Below are 21,683 nucleotides of genomic sequence, written 5' to 3' on the forward strand. Positions count from 1 at the left end.
CACACACACACCCACTCACACACCCCCCCACACACCACACACACACCCACTCACACACCCCCCCACACACCACACACATCCCCACACACCACACACACCCCCACACACCACACACACACCCACTCACACACCCCCCCACACACCACACACACCCCCACTCACACACACACCCCCACTCACACACCCCCCCACACACCACGCACACCCCCACTCACACACACACCCCCACTCACACATCCACCCACACACACACCCACACACTCACACACCCCCCCACACACCACACACACACCCACTCACACACCCCCCCACACACCACACACACCCCCACACACCACACACACACCCACTCACACACCCCCCCACACACCACACACACCCCCACTCACACACACACACCCACTCACACACCCCCCACACACACACACACCCCCACTCACACACCCCCCCACACACCACACACACACCCACTCACACACACACACCCCCACTCACACACACACACCCACTCACACACCCCCCCACACACACACACCCCCACTCACACACCCCCCCACACACCACACACACACCCACTCACACACACACACCCCCACTCACACACACACACACCCACTCACACACACATACCCACTCACACACCCCCCCACACACCACACACACCCCCACTCACACACACACACCCACTCACACACCCCCCCCACACACCACACACACCCCCACTCACACACACACACCCACTCACACACCCCCCCACACCCCCACTCACATACACACACCCACTCACACACCCCCCACACACTCACACACCCCCACTCACACATCCACCCACACACACACCCACTCACACACACCCCCCACACACATCCCCACTCACACACACCCCCCCACACACACCCCCCCACACACACACCCCCACACACACACACCCACACACACACCCCCACACACACACCCACACACACCCCCCCACACACACACACCCACACACACCCCCCCCACACACACACACCCCACACACACACCCACTCACACATCCACCCACACACACACCCACACACACCGCCACTCACACACAGACCCACTCACACACCCTCACACACCCACACACACACCCACACACGCACACACACCCACCCACACACGCACACACACCCACACACATACCCGCACGCACCCCCACTCACACACCCACTCACACTGCCACTCACACACCCCCACTCACACACCCCCAGCCACCCACGCACACACACACCCACACACCCACACACACACCAACCCACACACGCACCCACCCACACACACACCAACCCACACATGTACACACACACCCACTCACAACGCCACTCACACACCCCCACTCACACACTCACACACCCACCCACCCACACACACACACCCACCCACCCACACACACACCCACCCACACACGCACCCCCACTCACACACCCACTCACACACCCCCACCCACCCACCCTCACACACACCCACCCACCCACACACACATGCACACACCCACCACCAACACACGCACACACACACACCCACCCTCACACACACACACCCACCCACACACACACGCACACACACACCCACCCACCAACACACGCACACACACACACCCACCCCCACACACACCCACCCACCCACACATGCACGCACACAGGGCAGGATTTTTCAGTTGGCATGCGGGGGTGGGCCCAACACATTGACACGTAAAATGACGTACGGTCTCACTGTATTTCGTTTGGCGGGCTCACACTGATATTTAAAGGGATTATTAAGGCCATTAAGGAATTAATTAATGTAACTGTTAATGCTGCCCGTCCAACCTTATGGTTGACGGGCAGGCGAAAGGACAAGCAGCCTTCACGTTTTTTAGGAAACTTCATCCACGAGCAGGATGAGGTTTCAAAGAGCTTTTATAATTAAATTTAAAAATTTTCCAAAATATATAAACATGTCCCATCTCATGTGACACAGTCACATGAGATGGGACATGTTTAAATAAATTTTCAATCCAATTATTCATTAATTACAATAGCGATTCAATCTCCCTGGGTTAGCACTGTGCCTCAGGGAGATTGAAGCACTCTTTCATGTGCATGCGCGAAAGAGTGCTAGACCCGACTCTCCTTCCCCCCCCCCACCCGCACAGGTAGCGCTGACTGCTATGGCTCATGCCTTACGCTGGGTGGGCCTTATTTGGCCCGCCTGTGTAAAATGGCGGCGCGGAGCCAATGCGGGCGGCAGCGATTGCCCCCACCCGCTCCCGCAAAGTCCGCCAGCCAACTGAAAAATTCAGGCCACACACACTAATTTACTAAATGGACGTTTGAGGGGACATTGCCAGTGGTGCTGATCCTGGTGCATGCTGTGAGTGTGGACCAGGAAATTGAGCATCCCAAGATCCTGATTTCTTCCCTTCCCTCCAGTTTTACCCTTTATTTAAAAGTCTTGAGCTGTCTAGTACATGTCCACAGTTTGCAGATAACTTATAGCACACTTCAATGTACCTTCAAAATATATTTCACTCTCTCCATCTGCTTGGCTTAAATCATTACAATTGATTAGGTTGACTTGGCTCAAAAGTATAGGTACATATCCGACGATTGCAAACCAGTAAAAAGATCTGGAAAACCAGCAATCATGAAGCCCAGAACCACACAAAACCAACAATTTGCTCCTCAAATTGTTTTACAAAACTAATCATAGGATCCACCTGCTGTGCCAGAACATAATGCTTAAATAATGCCTTCTGCCTTCTAGCTGTTTCCATAGGCAACCAGCTAGCTGCTAGCAAAAAACATCAGGAACACAGAAAAAAAACTAAATCGTGTTGCAAATAGAAAAAACTTCCTTGTACAATTTGCCATTCAAAATTGTCCAATAAGGTAGCTCTTTGAGGCCTAGTGTCTTTTAGGGCCTAGACTTGGGCTCTGGTTTTATCCCACCAACTCTCACCTCTCCCTGCTAAGTGCAGAAGTTGAAATGCAATGGGGGAATTAATCCAGTCCTTTTTTGTCCTGATGTAACCCACTAACTTCAAACTGCAGGTGGCAACAACCCAGGCCTAAGATTGAAGAAGTCCCCTTCAAACATTGCAGATTGAGTGCTGTTGACATCATAAAAGCTGGAACTGCTATTTTAACCTGGGCCTGAGTGAGGTGAAATGGGCAACAATGTTGGTTCTGTTGAAGAGTCATGAGGACTCGAAACGTCAACTCTTTTCTTCTCCGCCGATGCTGCCAGACCTGCTGAGTTTTTCCAGGTAATTCTGTTTTTGTTTTGGATTTCCAGCATCCGCAGTTTTTTGTTTTTATTATTATTATGATGGTTTTGTTGTTGGGTTAACCTTCAAGGGAGCTGCAGTGAGGGTCTGAAGACAAAGCTAAGTTTACCATTTTTATTTAAGTTTCTTTGTGGGCCACGAGGAGCAGGAATTGTCTTCCATGGCCCATGATGAAACCCTAGGCTCCCCAAGTCAGGTTTCTCCCTCCACCTCTGGTCTATTTATCTAACTGATAGGAACCATTCCAGTGGGCTCTCGTCATTGCTGAACTCCCATCCGGCCGGCTAGGCAAACAGTGATTTGAATTGAAGTCAGGTCTGATTATCTAAGTAAATCCAGGGGGAGATATCTTTCTGGGCCTCAACACTTGTTGCTCACACGACTCGTCACATTGACTGAAACAGTCCCATGACAAAACCATACTCTTGAATTTTGCTAAATGCTAGGAATCTTCTGTTGTATCCCTGCTTCTGCCATTCCTGGGACCAGTGGATGCATATTTTCAGTGCTGCTCAATACCTGAAGTGAGTTATATCTCTTTGGTTTGTCTGAATCTCCTTCTATTCTTCCACTCTGAGATGCATTGATGGATGCTGGAGATCGATCAGTTCCTGACGGAGGCAGAGATCGCATCATGTCAAAGGTCAGTGTCTTTATAGGTGACACGATGTCCATGAGATCTTCTGACTTCAATCACCTGAGGGAGTCGTAGAGGAATTTTCCAGATTTTCTTTTGCATTAGTGGCCTCTCCCAAGAGATTACATATGGCAGCTGGGAGGTAGGAGGTGTTTGGCTATCATGCTTCTGGCATCATGGATATAGAGCAGGTTTGATGGTGCATCTGGCCTTTTCCTGCTCTTCATTTCTGTATATTTGGGGAATATGGGGCATAATTTTACCCCCGTCGGGGGGGAAGTGCAGGAGCAGGCACGTGCAGGTGCACCTCCGATCGGCGCCCCCAATTGGGGGCGCGCTGCCATTTTACATGGGCGGACCAATTAAGGTCTGCCCAGCGTGACGTCTGCAAGGAAGCGCTATGCAGTCCCTGCACGGGCGGGGGGGGGGGGGGGAATTCCCTGAGCTGGGAATGCGCTCTTTCGCGCATGCGTATGAAAGAGTGCACTCATCTCCCAGAGACTAAGTGCTGCCTCAGGGAGATCGGCGCCAAATTTAAAAATGTTAAATACAGAAAAATAAAATCTCCGTGACATGCCCCCTCATGTGACACTGTCACATGGGTTGGAACATGTCCATCACTTTTATACTTTTATTAAATTTTTAAAAGCCGACATGAAACCTTATCCCGCCCGTGGATGAGGTTTCATGCTTTTTCTGAAGCCCCCCAGGACTCCCGGCCTTCAATTAGTTTTTAAATGGCCTCAATAGGCCGTTGACAGGGTGTCGGCTGCCCCCCTGCTGACCTGAAAATTGAAATGATGCGGGGTGACGTCGGGAGTTCCGCATCATCCTGTGTCATTTTACGCAACGGTGAGCTGGCCCTGGCCCTGCCCCTCGCCCTCAATATCCTGCCCATGATGTGATAGTAGTAATGTCACTGGGCTAGTAATCCAGGGGCCGAGGCTAATGCTCTGGGGACATTGGTTCAAAACCTGCCATGGCAGCTGACAGAATTTAAATTCAATTAATAAATCTGGAATATAAAGCTAGTCTCAGTAATAGTGACCATAAAAACTGTCATTGGTGTTATAAAACCCCATGTGGTTCACTATTGTCCTTTAGGGAAGGAAATCTGCCATCCTTACCTGGTCTGGCCTACATGTGACACCATACAATGTGGTTGACTCTTAGCTGCCCTCTGAAATGGGTTAGCAAGCCGCTCAGTTGAAGAGCAATTAGGGACGGGCAACAAACGTTGGTCTTGCTAATGACGCTCCCATGAAAGAATAAAGAAAGAAAATGGAAACTGGGATCTTGTTCCCCAAACTCCAGAAACTGATACTGCACTTGACTGGCCAACTGTGGTGGGGTTGAGCTTAGACTGTGTCACCAAGATATTTGACTGTAAGGGTTAATGCAACCAAGGCCACTCCTGCAATCTTTCAATGTCTCCTATTCTACATGTTGAAGGAGGAGTCAGTGGATAGAGCTGTGGAGGGAGAACCCTTACTGATTCCCTCGTCCACCTCCCCTGGACTTGAATGGATCAGAAGCATCTCATTTAGAGTTGCCAACTCTAATCAGACAAATAATACCTGGGGCTCTATCACATGACTTCCTGCTTTTATCTGCCCCACCTTATTAAATAGCCTTTTCCCTCCGCTTCCTCCCCCAACCCCCCCCAACTGCATACCCACACCTTCGATATTTTTACAACTCATAAACAAAAGTGTTCAAAGAAAATGGGGAGAAAGAAACATATATGAATTATTAATGACTCTATGGACAGAGTTTTCTAGTCCCCACCGTGGTGGGTTTAATGGCAGCTGGGGAGGGGGTGGTGTAGGGGAGACAATGCAGCGGGAAGTGAAAAATTGGGTTTCCGCCAGCGTAAAATGGCCACGGGAATGTGTGCTCCCGCCCTTCATGGCTGATTACCATTCCTGCCAGAGGCCGGCGGGAAAACATTTTGCATCTCATTAATGAGATGCAGATGAAGGCCTGACCGGAATTGGTCCCCCTCCCCCGTCCAATCATCCATGTCGTCAGCGGGATGCCAGTCCAGAACACATTCGCACCAACATGGCGTGGCCAATTCGGTATTCACCTGGAGGGAGGCCTGGGACAGCCTGGGGAGATGGGAAGATGGAGGCCTCCAGTGGCCGTGGACCCTGGCACGTGCAGCAGAGGGTGGGTGGAGAATCTACCACGTGGATCTTCTCACTGTAGGAGCTTCCAGGAGGTGGATCTTCTAGTTTCAATGGTGGGTAAGTTGATGTTCAGACGCTTTTTAAATATGGCTTCTGGATGTGATGGCGGGCACACAAAATCCAGCCTGCCCCACTGCGCAAAACATTGGGAAACCCCTGAATGCACAATTACTTAGGCCAACAGTGTGCCATTTGGCGCGAATTCTCACCAGACTCCGGGCTGGGAAATGATCCCAGTTCTCGCCCCCACCATGGGACTTAGACGTGGAAGGGAAAATTCCACCTTGTGATTTTTTTCTCCTGGGGGAGGATTCTCCCCTCATCGAAACAGTCCGTCGCCCGTGATTGGGCCACCACCGCGATGTCACGCTGGCCCGGCCAATTAACGGCCAATCAGCGTGAAACGTGCGCTGGGAGCCTCAGCGCTGCCGGGGTGGGGGCGGGAGGAGAGTGAGCGCTGAAGTTTGCGCGTGCGTGGGGGTGCACTCACTGAAAGCTCCCTGAAGGCACAGAACTGCTTCAGGGAGCTGAAGATTTTTAAAAACAAAATTTAAAATGTTAAAAATCCAGGAAGAATGTCCGCACAGCGGACTTATGCATCTTTCCATTGTGATTATTAAAATCCTGCCCAAACATTTTTATTTAAAAAAAAATTAATGATGGAAACCTCATCCTGCCCGTGGATGAGGCTTTGCAAAAAATGCAAAGGCCGCCTGGCCTATTCGCCTGCCCGCCAACCGAGCGGTTGGGCGAACAGCAAGGAATACAAATTAATTAATTGCTTAAGGGCCTTAATAGGCCCCTTAATTGTTATCAGGTGTGTTGCCGCCTCTTGCGTGCCCATGCCAAGCGAAATATTGCGAGAGTGCGCGATGACATCGACGTCACTGCACACTATTTTGCTCCTGTTTGGGTCGGGCGCGTGCCCACCCATGGGATGAAAAATTCTGCCCCTGGGTTTTGCTTGTGGCAATGCTCAGGAGATTAATCTAGCTTTTGGATACTCCAGGTCAATCCTGGAGAGTTGGCAACCCTAGTTCTTCTCCCTCCTGGTTAATACCAAGCAATTCAACATGGTGCACAGATTAAATGTGGCTCCTTTTAGTCTGCAGGGTGCAGTACTGCATCATGTGGTGCATCCCTGCATTGAGCCATCAGGGACTGGCTTTAAGTCAGAATACTAAGAATGCCAAACATTTGCTGACACAAGTACACGTAAAAACCTGATTCATCTCACGGCGTTCATCGATGACGATTGTAACTAGCTGTGCCTTTCCAAAACTGGTTTCAATTAAAGATCAATTCTTATTGGGACAAACAAGGTCTGGTCCAGTTTGACTGCCATCAGCCCAGTTGTTGCATTTAGATGTATAGTTAATAATAGGTCAATGCGATGGCGATTAAATGAACGCTGTGAGCTGAATTTTCATCTCCAGGTTTGGAGCAAACCCAAGCTGGAATAGCCAAAGTGGAGGTGTGTGGGACTGTAAATTTGATTTTCCCCAAAGATTCCTGCCATCCATCATTTCACCATGTCAGGAATTGTGGTGGCCATGGCCCAATGATCACTTAAAGTGACATTGGATTTGCAATTTAAGTCCCTGCTGGAAATTCAAATTTCCCTGCCTTTGGTATTTTCATGTAGGTGGGTGAGTTCCTGAAGCTCATGGTTGATGAACCTTGGGGGAAGCCTGTCAACATTGCCTGCTGATCTGAGTGCATTAACCATTCTTGGGACTCAGCCAAGCATTCATGAGGTCATCTGGCAACTGTATCCACATCAGCAGTTAGAGCTGATGGCCAGGCATTTGTTTTTCCACATAGCCTCATCCCATTTTCTTTCCTAAATACTTGCTGCACCCACATAGAAACTTTTTTGTGATTCATGTATGAGGTCACCTAGGTCCCTCTGTGCTGCCACATTCTGCAGTCTCTCCATTTAAATAATAATCTGCTTTTTTATTCTCCCCACCAAAGTGGACAACCTCATGTTTTTCCACATTATACTCCATCTGCTAATTTTTTCCCACTCACTAAACCTAAATATATCCCTTTGCAGACTCTTTGGCCAAAATTTTCCAGCCCTTCATGCCAGCAGGATTTTCTGGTGCCACTGATGTGAATGGCGATTTCAGTGGCTCACCAGCCTCGTTGGGGTGGAACCAGCCGTGGGGGTGCTGGAAAATTCCAGCCTTTGTGTCCTCCTCACAACTAACTTTCCTACCTATCTTTGTATTGTCAGCAAATTTGGCAACAATATACTGGGACCCTTCATTCAAGTCATTGCTATAGATTGTAAATAGTCATGGCCTCAGCACTGATCCTTGTGGCACTTCACTTGTTAGTTTGCCAACCTGAGAATGACCCATTCATCCTAACTCTGTTTCCTGTTAGTTAGCCAATTCTCTCTGTGTTAACATATTACCCCAACACCATGAGCTCTTATCTTGTGTTGTAACTGTTTATGCAGCACCTTATCGAATGACTTTTGGAAATCCAAATACACTACATCTATTGGATCCCCTTTATCCACCTTGCTTGCTACATCCTTAAAAGACACTAACAAATTAGACAAACCTGATTTTCCTTTTACAAAAGCATGTTGATCCGCTTGATTGTATTATCATTCCCTTCTACTATGTCCTTAATAATGGTTTGCAGTATTTTCCCAATGACAGATGTTAGGCAAACTGGCCTACAACTTCCTGCTTTCTGTCTCCCTCTTTTCTTGAATAGAGTTGTTACATTTGTGATTTTCCAATCCACTGGGACCTTTACAGAATCTAGGGAATTTTGGAAGATTACAACCAATGCATCCACTATCTCTGCAGCCACTTCTTTTAAGGCTCTAGGATGTAGACCTTCAGGTCCAGTGGACTTATCAGTCTTAAATCCCATTAGTTTTTCTTTAGTGATCGTGATTATTTTAAGTTCCTCCCTCCCTTTAGTCACTGGATTTTCTACTATTAGAACCATAGAAAAGTTACAGGACAGAAGGAGGCCATTCGGCCCATCTTGTCTATGCCAGCCCGAGGACACCCAAGTGCCCTTTCTAATCCCACCTTCCTGCGCCCGGCCCATAGCCCTGCAGCTTACAACACTTAAGGTGCAGATCTAGGTACTTTTTAAAACTGTTTAGAGTTTCTGCCTCTACCACCAGCTTGGGCAGTGAATTCCAGACACCCACTACCCTCTGCGTAAAAAAGTTTTTCCTCATGTCCCCCCTACACCTTCTGCCACTTATCTTGAACCTATGGGATGCTTTTTGTATTTTCTACTGTGAAGACACTTGTTCAAAGTCTCTGCCATTTCCTTGTCTCCCATTATTAATTCCCCAGTCTCATCCTCTAAGGGACCAACGCTCACTTTCGCTTCCTTTTTGTATACTTGTAGAAGCTCTTGCTGCCTGTTTTTATATTTCTTGCTAGTTTACTCTTATATTCTAATTTCTCCCTCTATTTTTTTACTCACCCTTGGCTGATTTCTATAATTTTCCAAATATTTTGGCTTACAACTAATCTTTACAGCAATATTCGCCTTTTCTTTCAATTTGATACCATCCTTAACTTCCTTAGTTAGCCACAGATGGTGCATCCTTCTGATAGAGTCTTCCTTTCTCCTACATGAATAACCCCCAACCAGTTAGGCTTTCACAACAATTTGTGGCTTCATGCTCATGCAATCCAGCCAAGCAAGTACAGTAAATAGAACAGAGTGTGATGAGATTTATCTGTCACTACTCTCAAGGTGCTACCCGTGTTTTCCTTGAGACCAGGCTTAGATATTAAACTAATTGGCGTTCTTCTGTGAGAGGCGACATACCTTCAGGTGTTGGAGCTGCCGTCGCTCATCCTCCAGCTGTCGTTTTTTGTTCTCTATCTCTGTCTGCCGCTTCCTCTTCTCCTGAGAAAGAGAGAGCAAAAACGGATCAGTTCAGAACATTTCCTGAATAATTCTCCTTTCACTTAGTCCCTGGCCTCTCTTGTTTTACAGTAACAGAACATTCCAAGTGGGGCTGTCGGAATGTATATTAGCCGTCCTATCTGCTGGATTCAAATTGTCTTGTGCTGTGTTGAATTCAGTGAATTATTAATTATGGATTTTCACAGAGGTGATGAATAGTTCAATGCAGTTCTTCAATTTTATGGTTTTGTTTCAGTCAAACATCACTAAAGCTGAAAAGGATAATGTCTGTTTTCAAAAAAAATTATGGTAAATTCAAGTAACACTGACAGTTTAATTGGTTCTAACTAAGGCTGCTGTTGCCACTCTCCTTTGTCTCCCAACACCCCCCCCCCCCCCCATTTCCTCCCTTTCATCGATGGCTTGGGGCAGAAAGCCAGTGGATGACTCATTGGTTAAGAGGACCTGGGGACGGGGTGTGATTTTAATTGGGAAAGGGTTTTGGGTGGGTGTGAGTATGCGATTATCATCAGCCACCCATCCCCCCAACCCTTGCCACTCTGTTGTCATCAGTTTGAGGCCCAGGTTACTCCTGGACCTCAGTTACATTATTTAGCTGACAGTTTTGGGCAGGTCAAACTCACATGGCCCAGAGTCTCTTTTCAAGCATCAAGGTGAATCATGGGCAGTGTGGTCGGAACGGGAGACATGGGAAGTTGTGATGCTGTGGTTAGTCAGTGCCGTTTTGCAAAGAAACCCAATGCTGCAGAGGTCCAGCTTTTCCTTTCCACCTGGCCTCACTAAGCAACATTTCTGACTTATCTTAGAGCGCCTCACCACCTTCCCCACTGTCTTTCATTGAGTGGGGGTGACCTCAGGTCATTAAAGTTAGGCTCAGGCTCCTGGGTTGTATGTATTGATGAGACTCCAGCCTGAGTCAGGTGGGCACCTTAGCTACCAAGAAAGGGCCCGGTTAAGATGGTGGCAGGCGGGGAATCGAACAGGAATGACGCAGCAAGCCTGTGTTCAACATCTTTAACTGTTATTCCTTTCCATTCCCACCGATTGGAATGGCTTAGAATTCCCTCCTCCCTCTAACCACCTCCCCACTGCAGGGAAAGAGGTGGGCGACAGAGATTTGGATGAAAGATAGACAGGAGTATTTTTTGATTGGTGAGAAACTGTGGAGAAGCAAAGAGATTTGGACGTCTAATGCACAAATCATTAACAATTAGCAGCAGACAGGAAAAAAGGCAATCAAGATAGGTACTGGAATGTTGGCCTTTGTCTGAAAGGGACTGGAATACAAAGGGGAGGAAGTGATACTTTAGTTGCACTCCAGTTCTCGGCCCTCCACCTCAGCAAGGCCTTGGAAGGGGCGCAATGCAGATTCACCGGAATGGCACTGGGAATTTGAAGGTTATATTCTGAGGACAGGCTGCATGAACGTGACTTGTATTATCTTCTGTTTGGAAGATTGAAGGGTGATCGAATTGAGGTGATCAATACAAAAAAATGATTTACCCTGGTGGGAAAATTTAGAGCACGGAGGCAGTGGGCCAAATTTTCGTCTTTCATCTGGAACCGCGGGTTGGGCCATTTCTCAACCTCGTGGTCCCAACTTCTAAATGTTAGCCCACTCACCTGGTATTTTAGTTTCCAGGTGTCAGGTGCAGCTGGAATTGGGCCACTGCTTCCCAAGGCAGCAATGGAAGTGGGTGGATGCAAAGCCAGCAGGTTAGAAGGCTTGCCTCCATTTATTTGGACAGTTGCCCAATTCAATTCATGGTTGCAGGCCCTCTAGACCTCATATCTCACCACCCATTACCCCCACCAACCTCTTATGACCCCTCCATGCTCCCTCATATTTCTCATGCATCCTCTATTTACCCTTTGCATCCTCCATGCCAATGATACAGTTGCCAGATTGCCTCATTATGAATGGTTGAGTTCTAAGACTCACTAATGAACTCAGCCCAGCAGGTGTTTGTTTGCACAGTTGCAAAGGAAACTGCTATCTTTGTTTGATTGACAGTTTTATTACTTTGTAATAACTTGATCTTGCTTTGCAGTGGTTTTTCCTTGCCTGTGTGTTTATTTGCACAAGGTTAAAGGTTTCTGCAATGGGGGAATTTTGCTGGCAGTGTTTGATTGACAGTTTTATTACCTTGTATTTTATTACCTTGTACTTTCTTTGAAGTGGTTTTTCAATGCCTGCCTGTTTGTTTAGCCAGTATTAAAGGTTTCTTCAATAAGATGTACACTGGCTTGATTGGCAGTCTTATGAGAAAGTAAGAAAGGGGATATTTTATAATGGGAATGATAATTGCCTGATTTTTAAAAATTTCATTTCAAAGACTTACCAGTATTATTTTATGGCTCATTGTTTCTGTACCTAGTGGATACTAGAAGAGTGATTCGAAGGCACAGCAGGTGTCAGGGCATTAAATTAATGTCAAAATCAAACCACAGGGTATATCAGTACCTGATTCACCTTACTGCAGAAGGCAGAAGGGAACTTTATCCATTGGAGAAAGGACTCTAATGCATCTGAGCACTTACACAGCGTTGGTCAATTTAAAAGTCTCTTATCTTTTAAGATCAATCACTGTATTGAAAATATACTTAAGTCACCAAACACCGTTCCAATATGATAGTGGAAGTTGACAAGAGCATTTAAACTGACCTGTCAAAAGCTTCCCAACTCTACAGCACATTTCCCCCAAGGTTCATGAGCTGATTTACCTAGCATGGTTCCCATAGCCTTCAGGAACCCACTTGTCACCACGGAAATAACAATGACAGGGAAACTTGAATTTGGAGCAGACATTTAAATAGCAAACTTGACATTGTTTTAAGCGAGTGTCATATCGTCACCCGGCCTGGTGGGGAGGGGGTGGCAATGGTGTGGCAGAACTCAGAGGGGACTTTTAAAAGTGCAGCCCTGAATTCTCCACATTTTGTCCTCCAGGCATGACTGAGCTCAGCACCGGGGGATGAACATTCAGCTCATCAACTTAAATTTGGAGCTAGGTCATTCAGGAGGGAAAGCAGGAAGTATTTCTGCACAGAAAGTGAAAACCTGGAACTCATTGCCCCAAAAGCCTGTGGAAGCTGGGGAACAATTGGAGCTTTCATGACTATGATTAATAGAATTTGTTAGTTAAGGTAACCAAGAGATATGGAGCCAAGATGGATAAATAGATTTGACATGCAGATCAGTCACAGTCTGATGGAATCATGGAGCAGGTATGAGGGGCTGAATGGCCTACTCCTGTTCCTATGGGCTGGAAATTATGGTCCCACACCAGGCATGTTTTCAGTGAAGTTGGGGGGGAGTGTGGGGTGTGGCCCAGTGCCTTCCTCCCCACCCTCAGCCCAGACCCCATAATGCTGTAGGTGGGCGGGCACCAAAATTGTCAGCCAGCCCGCCATTTTTAAAAACACAATTAATGGGCAATTAAGCTTGTTAACAAGCCAATTGACCCGAATAACACACTGCCCGTGCCATAAAATGGTTGGCATGGACAGGCAGGCAAGATTAAGAAAGATGTTTTTTAAATAACTTGGAAGAAAAAGCTGGGGTGTGTCTTTTGGGGGGTGCAGGATTGCACATTGGGGGAACCTGCACCCCCCCCCCTCCGCCCCCCTTTATTCCTGTTACCCCCCCCTTTATTCCTCCTTGTCTGTCCCGGCCTGACTTACCTTAGTCCAGGATCCATTGCTCTTTTTTCTGGGGCCTCCTTGCAGGCCCACTACTGAGCTCTTGCACTGTTAGAGCTTCCAGCCAATCAGATTGCCGGCAGCTCTTGAGAGTGGAATGTCCTCCCACTGAGGGGTGGAGGTCTGACCTTCACCTGGTTAAGGTCATTCGCAGGGTGTTTTTGCTAAGGGGCGGCCTTGTTTAGCATCGGTCACCGAGGGGAGGCGAGCAGTAAGCAACACCCACCCCCACTATAAAATTCAGCCCTATGTTTCTATGATTTGGAGTTTATTCGGGGTGAAGATATAGGGAAGCATAAGGAGACCTGAAAGTTGTGAGAAGGGTTTCAGCAGCAGTGGGCTTGAACTATCACAGAATCACAGGGCTGAATCTTCTGGCTGACGTGTGGGTAGTGGAGCCCGCACGCCAGCGCTGAAAATGTTGTGCGCTGACATCATGTGAGTGCGTGGTGTCGCAATAGTTAGGTCGGCGGGCGCACTATGCAGCGTGACGCGCGCCCACCATTAATTAAAGGCCTTATTAAGGCCATTAACTCACCAATCGACCAGGATTTTGAGGGGCCCGTGTGAACTTCAGCTCGGTGCATGGGCCCAACAGGCAGGCGGGTTTTACAAACCTCATCCAGTGGCGGGATGAGGTTTGATATCGGATTTAAAAACGTTTATTAAAGGTTTTGTTTATTTCATGCACGAAAGAGCGCACTCTCGCAGTTGGGGAATCCCCCCTCCCCCACAGGAAGTGCATAGCGCTTCCCATCAGGCGGCCCGCTGGGCAGGCCTTAATTAGCCTGCCCACGTAAAATGGTGGCGGGGCCCGGTTTGGCGGCGGCGATCGGCTGCCTGCCCGCCGCCGAGTCGGTCGGGCCCGCCCACCCATCAAGGGCAAAATTCTGCCCACAGAGTTGTTACAGAGCGGAAGGAGGCCATTTGGCCCATCGTGTGTGCACCAGCTCTCCGAATGAGCAGCTTACCTAGTGCCAGTCCCCCGCCTTCTCCCTGTAACCCTATACATTCTTCCTTTTTCTGTTGTCTAATTCCCTCGTGGATGCCTCGGTTGAATCTGCCTCCACCACACTCTTAGGCAATGCATTCCAAAACCTGACCACTCGCTGCGTTAAAAAGTTTCTCCTCCTATTACTTTTGCTTCTTTTACTAATTAGATCTCTGCCCTCTTGTTCTCGATCCTTTTACGAGTGGGAAAGTTTCTCCCTATCAATACCTCTATAACATCTCTCAGCCCTCTTTTCTCCAAAGGAAAACAGTCCTAACTTCTCCAATCTATCTTCAAAATTGAAGTTCCTCATCATTGGAACCTTTCTCATGAACCTTCTCTGCACTCCCTCCAATGCTTTCACATCCTTCCTAATGTGTGGCACCCTGAACTGGACACAATGCCCTAGATGAGGCCCTAACTAGTGACTTACACAAATTCAACGTAACCTCCTCACTCTTGTAGTCTAAATAATGCCAGTAACGAGGTCTGCAGAGCTAGCTTGTAAAGTATGGGACTGCTGGCCTTATGACAGGGCTTGGCTCACCTTTAAACTCTCTTTAAAGCCAGTCATTAGTTGGTGTGACAATTCCATTCCATTCCTGTGCGCTCTGCCTGAAGGCAGGTCCTTGGCACATCGTCTGCTGGTGGGTCATCCTGCACTTTTGGCAGTTTCTTTGTCAGTAGTGGTTTGCCTTCCACTCTCAGGGGCAGGGCAAGGAAACAGATCCCAAATCTACCTCAGTTAGGATGGGCAGCAAACCCACACTGTAGACATAATTCTGAACTGCACGCTAGCCATCTAGCCAAGTGAGCTAGATGGGCAAGTGGGTAGGCAGGCGATCCCAGAATTTCGCACCGCAGGCTGGCTTTCTGGTTCCATCCCAACCTGGGCCATTTTCCCCAAGGCGGGATCGGGGGTAGCGAGGCTACTCACCCACAAATGGTGCTTTGCTAATTAAGGGTCATTCAAGGCTTATTAAAGCCTACAGTTAGAGGCTGACTGGAATTTTCCATTTGGTCTCCAGCCCCCAGCCAAGGCTTTGGGGACTAGGGCATCTGCCTGGAGGTGGCCTTGCGAAGATCCAGAAGCTGTTTCTCAGGCAGGCTTTGAGGCCCTTCCCTGGTTTCAGCCACTCAGCCCCCATTCCTGCCGCCCCCAGAATGATGGCCTACCCATAAGGGTACTTTTTATTTTAAAGTTTGAAATGTTGGGCACCTCCATATTGGGGCACACCCTCTCTCTTTTTTTCCCTGAAGAGACAGATTTCTACTTCTTCAGTGTCTCCTATTGGCCAGCCCACCATCCTCAATTGGGATGGCTAGCCCAGCACCTGGCCACCAATCAGCAAATTCAGGGAAAATCACTGACTGGTCACTGTTATTATTTTATTTGTTCATAGGATCACTGGCTGGACCAGCATTTATTGCTCACCCCTAACTGCCCTCAAGAGCTGAATAACTTGCTGGCATTGCATTTAAGAGTCAACCACGTTGCTGTGGGTCTGGAGTCACCAGGCCAGGTAAGGGCAGCAGATTTCCAAAGGGGTTTTTATGACAATTGTTTCATTATTAGACTTTTAATTCCAGACTTTTTATTAATTCAAATTTCACCACCTGCCATGATGGGCTTTGAAACCAGGTCCCCAGGGCATTTTCTGGGTCTCTGGAGTACTAATCCAATGACAATAACACTATGCCACCACCTCCCCCACATTGCAAGTTCTGACCCCATTTGACCCTGATGTTGGTGTCCCCAAGCATGCGAGGAAAATTCTGCCCTTGGCGCTGCAATGGGTGGGGTGTGGAGGGGGAGAAATTAGATTCTCCTTGGCTAGATGAATGGCCTTCCCTATCATCTTGGATCATGAGTTTTTCAAAAGGTGGAACTTCTCATGAATTTGCACGTGACCATGATAATCATTCCAATTTAATGTATCCCTGATTACCTTGTGATCTTTAAATTACATTCTGGAAATTGTGACCATACTATTACAGTTTTAATTAGCTGGCAGAACCAAAGGCACTGAGAATCTGCAGTTAATTCCAGATTTGAAAAGAGTTAACTTCAATAAAATGTCGGAAGAGTTAAAACAGGGGAAGTGGCTCTCTTCATTGGTTTGGGATATGACTGATGTCTAATCTGAATCTTAATGCCATGCCTTCACGAGCCAACTGAAACACATCAAACTCATGCACATCGTTAAATTAAGAAGGATGTAGCATTAGCCTAGGTGGCTGTCTGGTCATGAACAAGGACTAATAAGATTTGAACAAAAACATTTTCACAGATTAGCAATAGATAATTCTCCGGAAAACCCAGGCAAGTACCGTACACAATTGAAGGAAACTAAGGTCATTGTTAGATCTGTTAAAAGGTTAACAGGAAAAAAGAATCGTGCACAACTGTGGTAGCAATGAGAAAAACCTTTTTAACTATGTTAATCATCAGAAAACAATCAAAGACTGTATCGTGTCATTAAGAGATTCAGTTAAGACTGATTAGAAGGGATTCTTCGGGTATAGCAGAGATGGTAATTGAATACTTTGCATCAGCCTTTACTCTTCAAGATGATGCTGAACTAATAGCATTAAGCTGCGCTGTTAGAATTAAAATTGTTCATATTAAATTAGATGAGAACCTGAAATAGGAAACTATAAAAGAGATCAGGCTGCTGGTCTAGATGATAATTTCCAAGGTCCTTAAAGAAACAGGGAAGGGGCAATGCATGTCATTTGCCTGTATCTTTAATAGCTCGCTAGAGTTGGGAGCTGTTTCCTTCAGACTGGATGATTAACTAAGATTAATCATTTGCCATTAGGGAACCACCAATGGTGGGTGGCAGCTCTGTTATTATCTGGTCCTAGCACCATGCAGACACAGCATCGAGACAGTCAAGGTTAAACATGGGGGTGGAAGGAGGTGCTGGTGTGGCGGTGCAGCAGGGAATGATTCCTGGTGAATGGCATAACTCCGTCAATCCCATTTTTGCCCACAGGTGTGTGAGGGCGTGTGGGAATTGAACCCAAGCTCTGGTGGGATTTGCTAATGCTCAAGCCAGGTTTCACTGCCCAGCCAACCCAATTCCAGTTCCAATGGGCAACCCCACCCCCCACCACATGCCCTGATTTAAATCAATGCTATTAATTGTAACAATACAGATGCATTCTAACTGTAGGTACTTTATTGTGATGCATTGCAAACGTTGCTGATGTGTTTACTATAATGGTTGGGATTATGATCTCCCCTTCTCCCCTGAGTCTGTTGGTATGTAAATGCATTGGCTGGCAGGTTATTGAAATATACGGGCTGGGAAAGTTCCAGGTTTAATCTCAATTAGTTAGCTGATCATACCTGGGGAATTAGTACAGGCTGACAGTCCCCCTTCATACTCCAGGGTTCGGTGGAAGAACATTCAGCTGGATTCCCTGTTGCAGACCGGTATCTAATGACCTCTGCTGGAAGGCACTGACGTGTAGACGTCATGAGAGCACAGCTTTGGGACTTGGTTATATTACCTTTCCCCACTGCCAGCCCCCCATCACCCCCCACTCTCTGCCACCTTCCTCCACCCCAGCCGAGCATCGGGCAGCCTGCCAACATCGCTTACGCATGAAAAGGTGGCTACTTGAGATGAGAATATGGCGTTCTTCTCGAACATTCCCCCAATAACAGACCGAAGAGAAGGGCAGGAAATAGGGGCAGGGGGAGAGAACGAATTGTACAGCCTGTCGTTATGTAGACTGCACCTTGCATCAACCAATCAGCATCTGTTCCACAATGCATTGTGTAGTTGTTCACTGGGCCAATGTGAAAATGTGCATGATAATTTACTCAGTGTCATCACTGAAGGCAAACACATCAGTGACCAGTTCTATTCACACCATTCTACAGACCCATAACCCATTCTTACATTCCAACCAGAAATAATAGCCAAGTTTCATTTGTTCCTTCTGACTGTGTTCTGAAGAAGAGGCATACGGACTCGAAACGTTAACCCTGTCTTTCTCTCCACAGATGCTGTCAGACCTGTTGAGTTTTTCCAGCAATTTTTGTTTTTGTTTCAGATTTCCAGCATCTGCAGTATTTTGCTTTTATCTCACTTATTCTTTCACTGTCTATTATTTATACAGGTGAGATATTAAAATATCAGGAGGTGACATTTCTATCCTTGCATACAAGCCCTGTAGAGACATATATCAAAATGTATGTAGAAGATGGGGTCAGTTGATTTAAGTAATTTCGTTGAGTGGGGTTATCAGTCATGCTGATGTTGGCCTCTGGATAAATGCCAGAATTAACTGGTTGTAATCTTGATTAATGTTGTTCTGTGTGCAGAACCAGTGAGTCACTGCATCCTGTGAGGCATATAGGGTTTAGATCCCTGGTCTGTGTTGCGTCAGCTTGCCTCAGGGGGAGGGGGCCAGGGGGACACCTCAGGGTCTGGGATAGATAATGTCACCCAGTATTATCTGATTATTTTTTTGAGGCTTTGGTAGCTATCTTGGATTAGGAAGAGGAATATTGGTCACAGCTCTTGCTTCTGTTCACTTCATGTGCATGTGTGCATGGGGCCTCTGCTGAGGAAAGGGTCATTTTTTAAAAATATACACTTTTCGGGATGTGGGTATTACTGGCAAAGCTGACAGTTATTGCTCATTCCTTGTGACCCTGAGAAGGTGGTGTGGTCCAAGTTGCTAGACCACTTCAGAGGCCATTTAAGAGTTAACCACATTTGTATTGGACTGAAATCATATATAGGTCAAATTGGATAGAGATGGGAAGTTTTTTAAAATTATTTTATGGGATGTGGGTGCTGCTGACTAGGCCAGCATTTATTGCCCATCCCTAATTGTCCTTGAGAAGGTGGAGCTGAGCCTTTTTGAGCCGCTGCAGTCCATGTGGTGTAGGTACACCTACAGTGCTGTTAGGAAGGAAGTTCCAGGATTTTGACCCAGTGACAGTGAAGGGACGGCTGATATATTTCCAAGTCAGGATGGTGAGTGACTTGGAGGGGAACTTGTAGGTGGTGGTCCATAAAGGATATGTCAACTGTGTCTCAGTGGTTGCACTCTCACCTCACATTCAGAAGTCATGTTCCAGGGAACTGAGCAACTTACCTCAGCTGACACTCCCAGTGCAGCACTGAGGGAGTGCTGTGCTGTCAGAGTTGCTGTCTTTCAGACAAGACTTTAAATGAATGCTCTGACTGTCCTTTCAGGTCCCAGGGCACTATTTTGAAGACCAGCAGGGGAGTTCTCCCTGGTGACCTGGCCAATATTTATCCCTCAAACAACATCACTAAAAAAGGTGCTATTTGTGGGATCTGCTGTGGCATTTCCTTCATTACAGCAGTAACTTGAGGAATACCTCACTGGTGATGCTTTGGGGTATCCTGAAAGCTGTTAAAGGTGCTATATAAATGTGAGTTCTTTCTAGTGAACTGGTTGAGTTCTTACGACAACCTGACATGTTCATTGTCACTTTTACTGATAATAACTTCCTTTTTTCAGATTTTTTTCGCATCTGAATTCAAATTCTCAGCTTGCCATGGTTGGTTTTGAGCTCCAGTTCTCTGAATTACTAGTCGAGTAATGTAGCCCCTACAGCATTCTATTCCATCGAATACCCTGAGCATTCTGCTGCTCTCCAACTGGGGTTACAATAAAGACCAGTTGAATGTCCTGACAGAATTTGAGGGCCCCATTGTTTGGGCTCACACTTGGTACCAGACATGAGGATGACTCAGCACCCTCTTGGGAAGAAAAAACTCAATTACTTTTTTATCTTAAAGAGATTATGTGTAGACTGATGATCCAAAATGTCTGCTTCTTTTCTGCTCCAAGCGAATAAAAGTCATCTATAGTTCCAACCGATGCTCAGGATTTTATTATACAATTTATTTGGCAGGAATTCTCTTAAGAAGTCCCTTGAGACAAGTACACTGAAGGGTTTAAAGGATTTCCTCTGTAACCTGTTCATTTAACTCACAAACTAGAAAGACCACCTGCTGCTTGGGCCATTTTTCTAGTGCAATTATTTCCATTAAATTTGCAATGTAAAATTTTAATCAATCTATAAATTCCCTCAGTTGTATCTGTGAGATGGGCCCCTCAGGGGTTTTAGGGCACATTGTGCATCCTTCATTAAACAAACGGTCCAGGGGATTATCCTTTCTCCTCAGACACTGGAGTGGAGATTTGCTACCTGACAGGCGTGCCATGCACCGAGTGTCAATAATGAGGCCTGAAGCCTCCTCGAGCCTGATTCTCATTATGTGGGTTTCTGTCACACATCCACAGGCTTCTTGACTAGTTGCTGGGGAGGCAGGTGGTGAGACGCTAAGTACTGGAGGCATGTTGGGAGGGGGGCAGGAGGTGGGGGAGATAGCGAATGCGATTCTGTGGATTCAGGGCCAGCACTTGACCTGCTCCTTCTTTATCCTTGGCAATATTTTGAATTTGAAGAAAAATAAACCATTTTTTTGTGGTTGCTGCTTAGGGCAGTAAGGATTCCTGCTGTGCGATACCTGTTTATAATTTGATAAATGGAATCTGAAGCTGGTGGTGACCCCTTGTTAATGTATGTGTGAATAAAGCTTGTGTTAGGTGACTGCCCGAGTCAGCTTGGTCCCTATGACAGACCATTGTAAATCCATTTTCTGGGCGTATCAGGCGCAATTAGGTCCAGTTTCTACAAGCTCCAGACTGACATTTCAGTGCAGAACTGAGGAAATGCTGTACTGTCGAAGATGCTGTCTTTCAGAGGAGGCATTAAACTGAGGCCCCGGGGCCAATTTTGGGGGGTGGGGGAGGCGGTAGTGAGAGTGCCAGTTTCCTGGCTCCATCCTGCCTTTGGGCCATTTTTGTGGGATGGTGAGTTGGGGGGAGGGGGGTGGGTGGTCCCCGCACAAGGTAGGTAGCCAATAGGCTCATTAATTGAGG

The 21,683-nt window shown here is 47.0% G+C and overlaps 1 protein-coding gene across 3 annotated transcripts in view; it reads right to left on the reverse strand.

Annotated features, from left to right (window-relative positions):
• The window catches only part of palm1a (paralemmin 1a), a 290,290-nt gene that overhangs the window by 123,578 nt on the left and 145,029 nt on the right, over positions 1–21,683 (reverse strand). For all 3 annotated transcript variants that reach the window (XM_078555629.1, XM_078555627.1, XM_078555628.1), the window contains one exon: positions 9,944–10,024. In XM_078555629.1, the coding sequence (XP_078411755.1) occupies positions 9,944–10,024 (81 nt within the window). The remainder of the gene's footprint in view (positions 1–9,943; positions 10,025–21,683) is intronic.

The sequence above is a fragment of the Cetorhinus maximus genome, chromosome 13, assembly GCF_964194155.1.
Source record: "Cetorhinus maximus chromosome 13, sCetMax3.hap1.1, whole genome shotgun sequence".
Taxonomy (NCBI): Eukaryota; Metazoa; Chordata; class Chondrichthyes; order Lamniformes; family Cetorhinidae; genus Cetorhinus; species Cetorhinus maximus.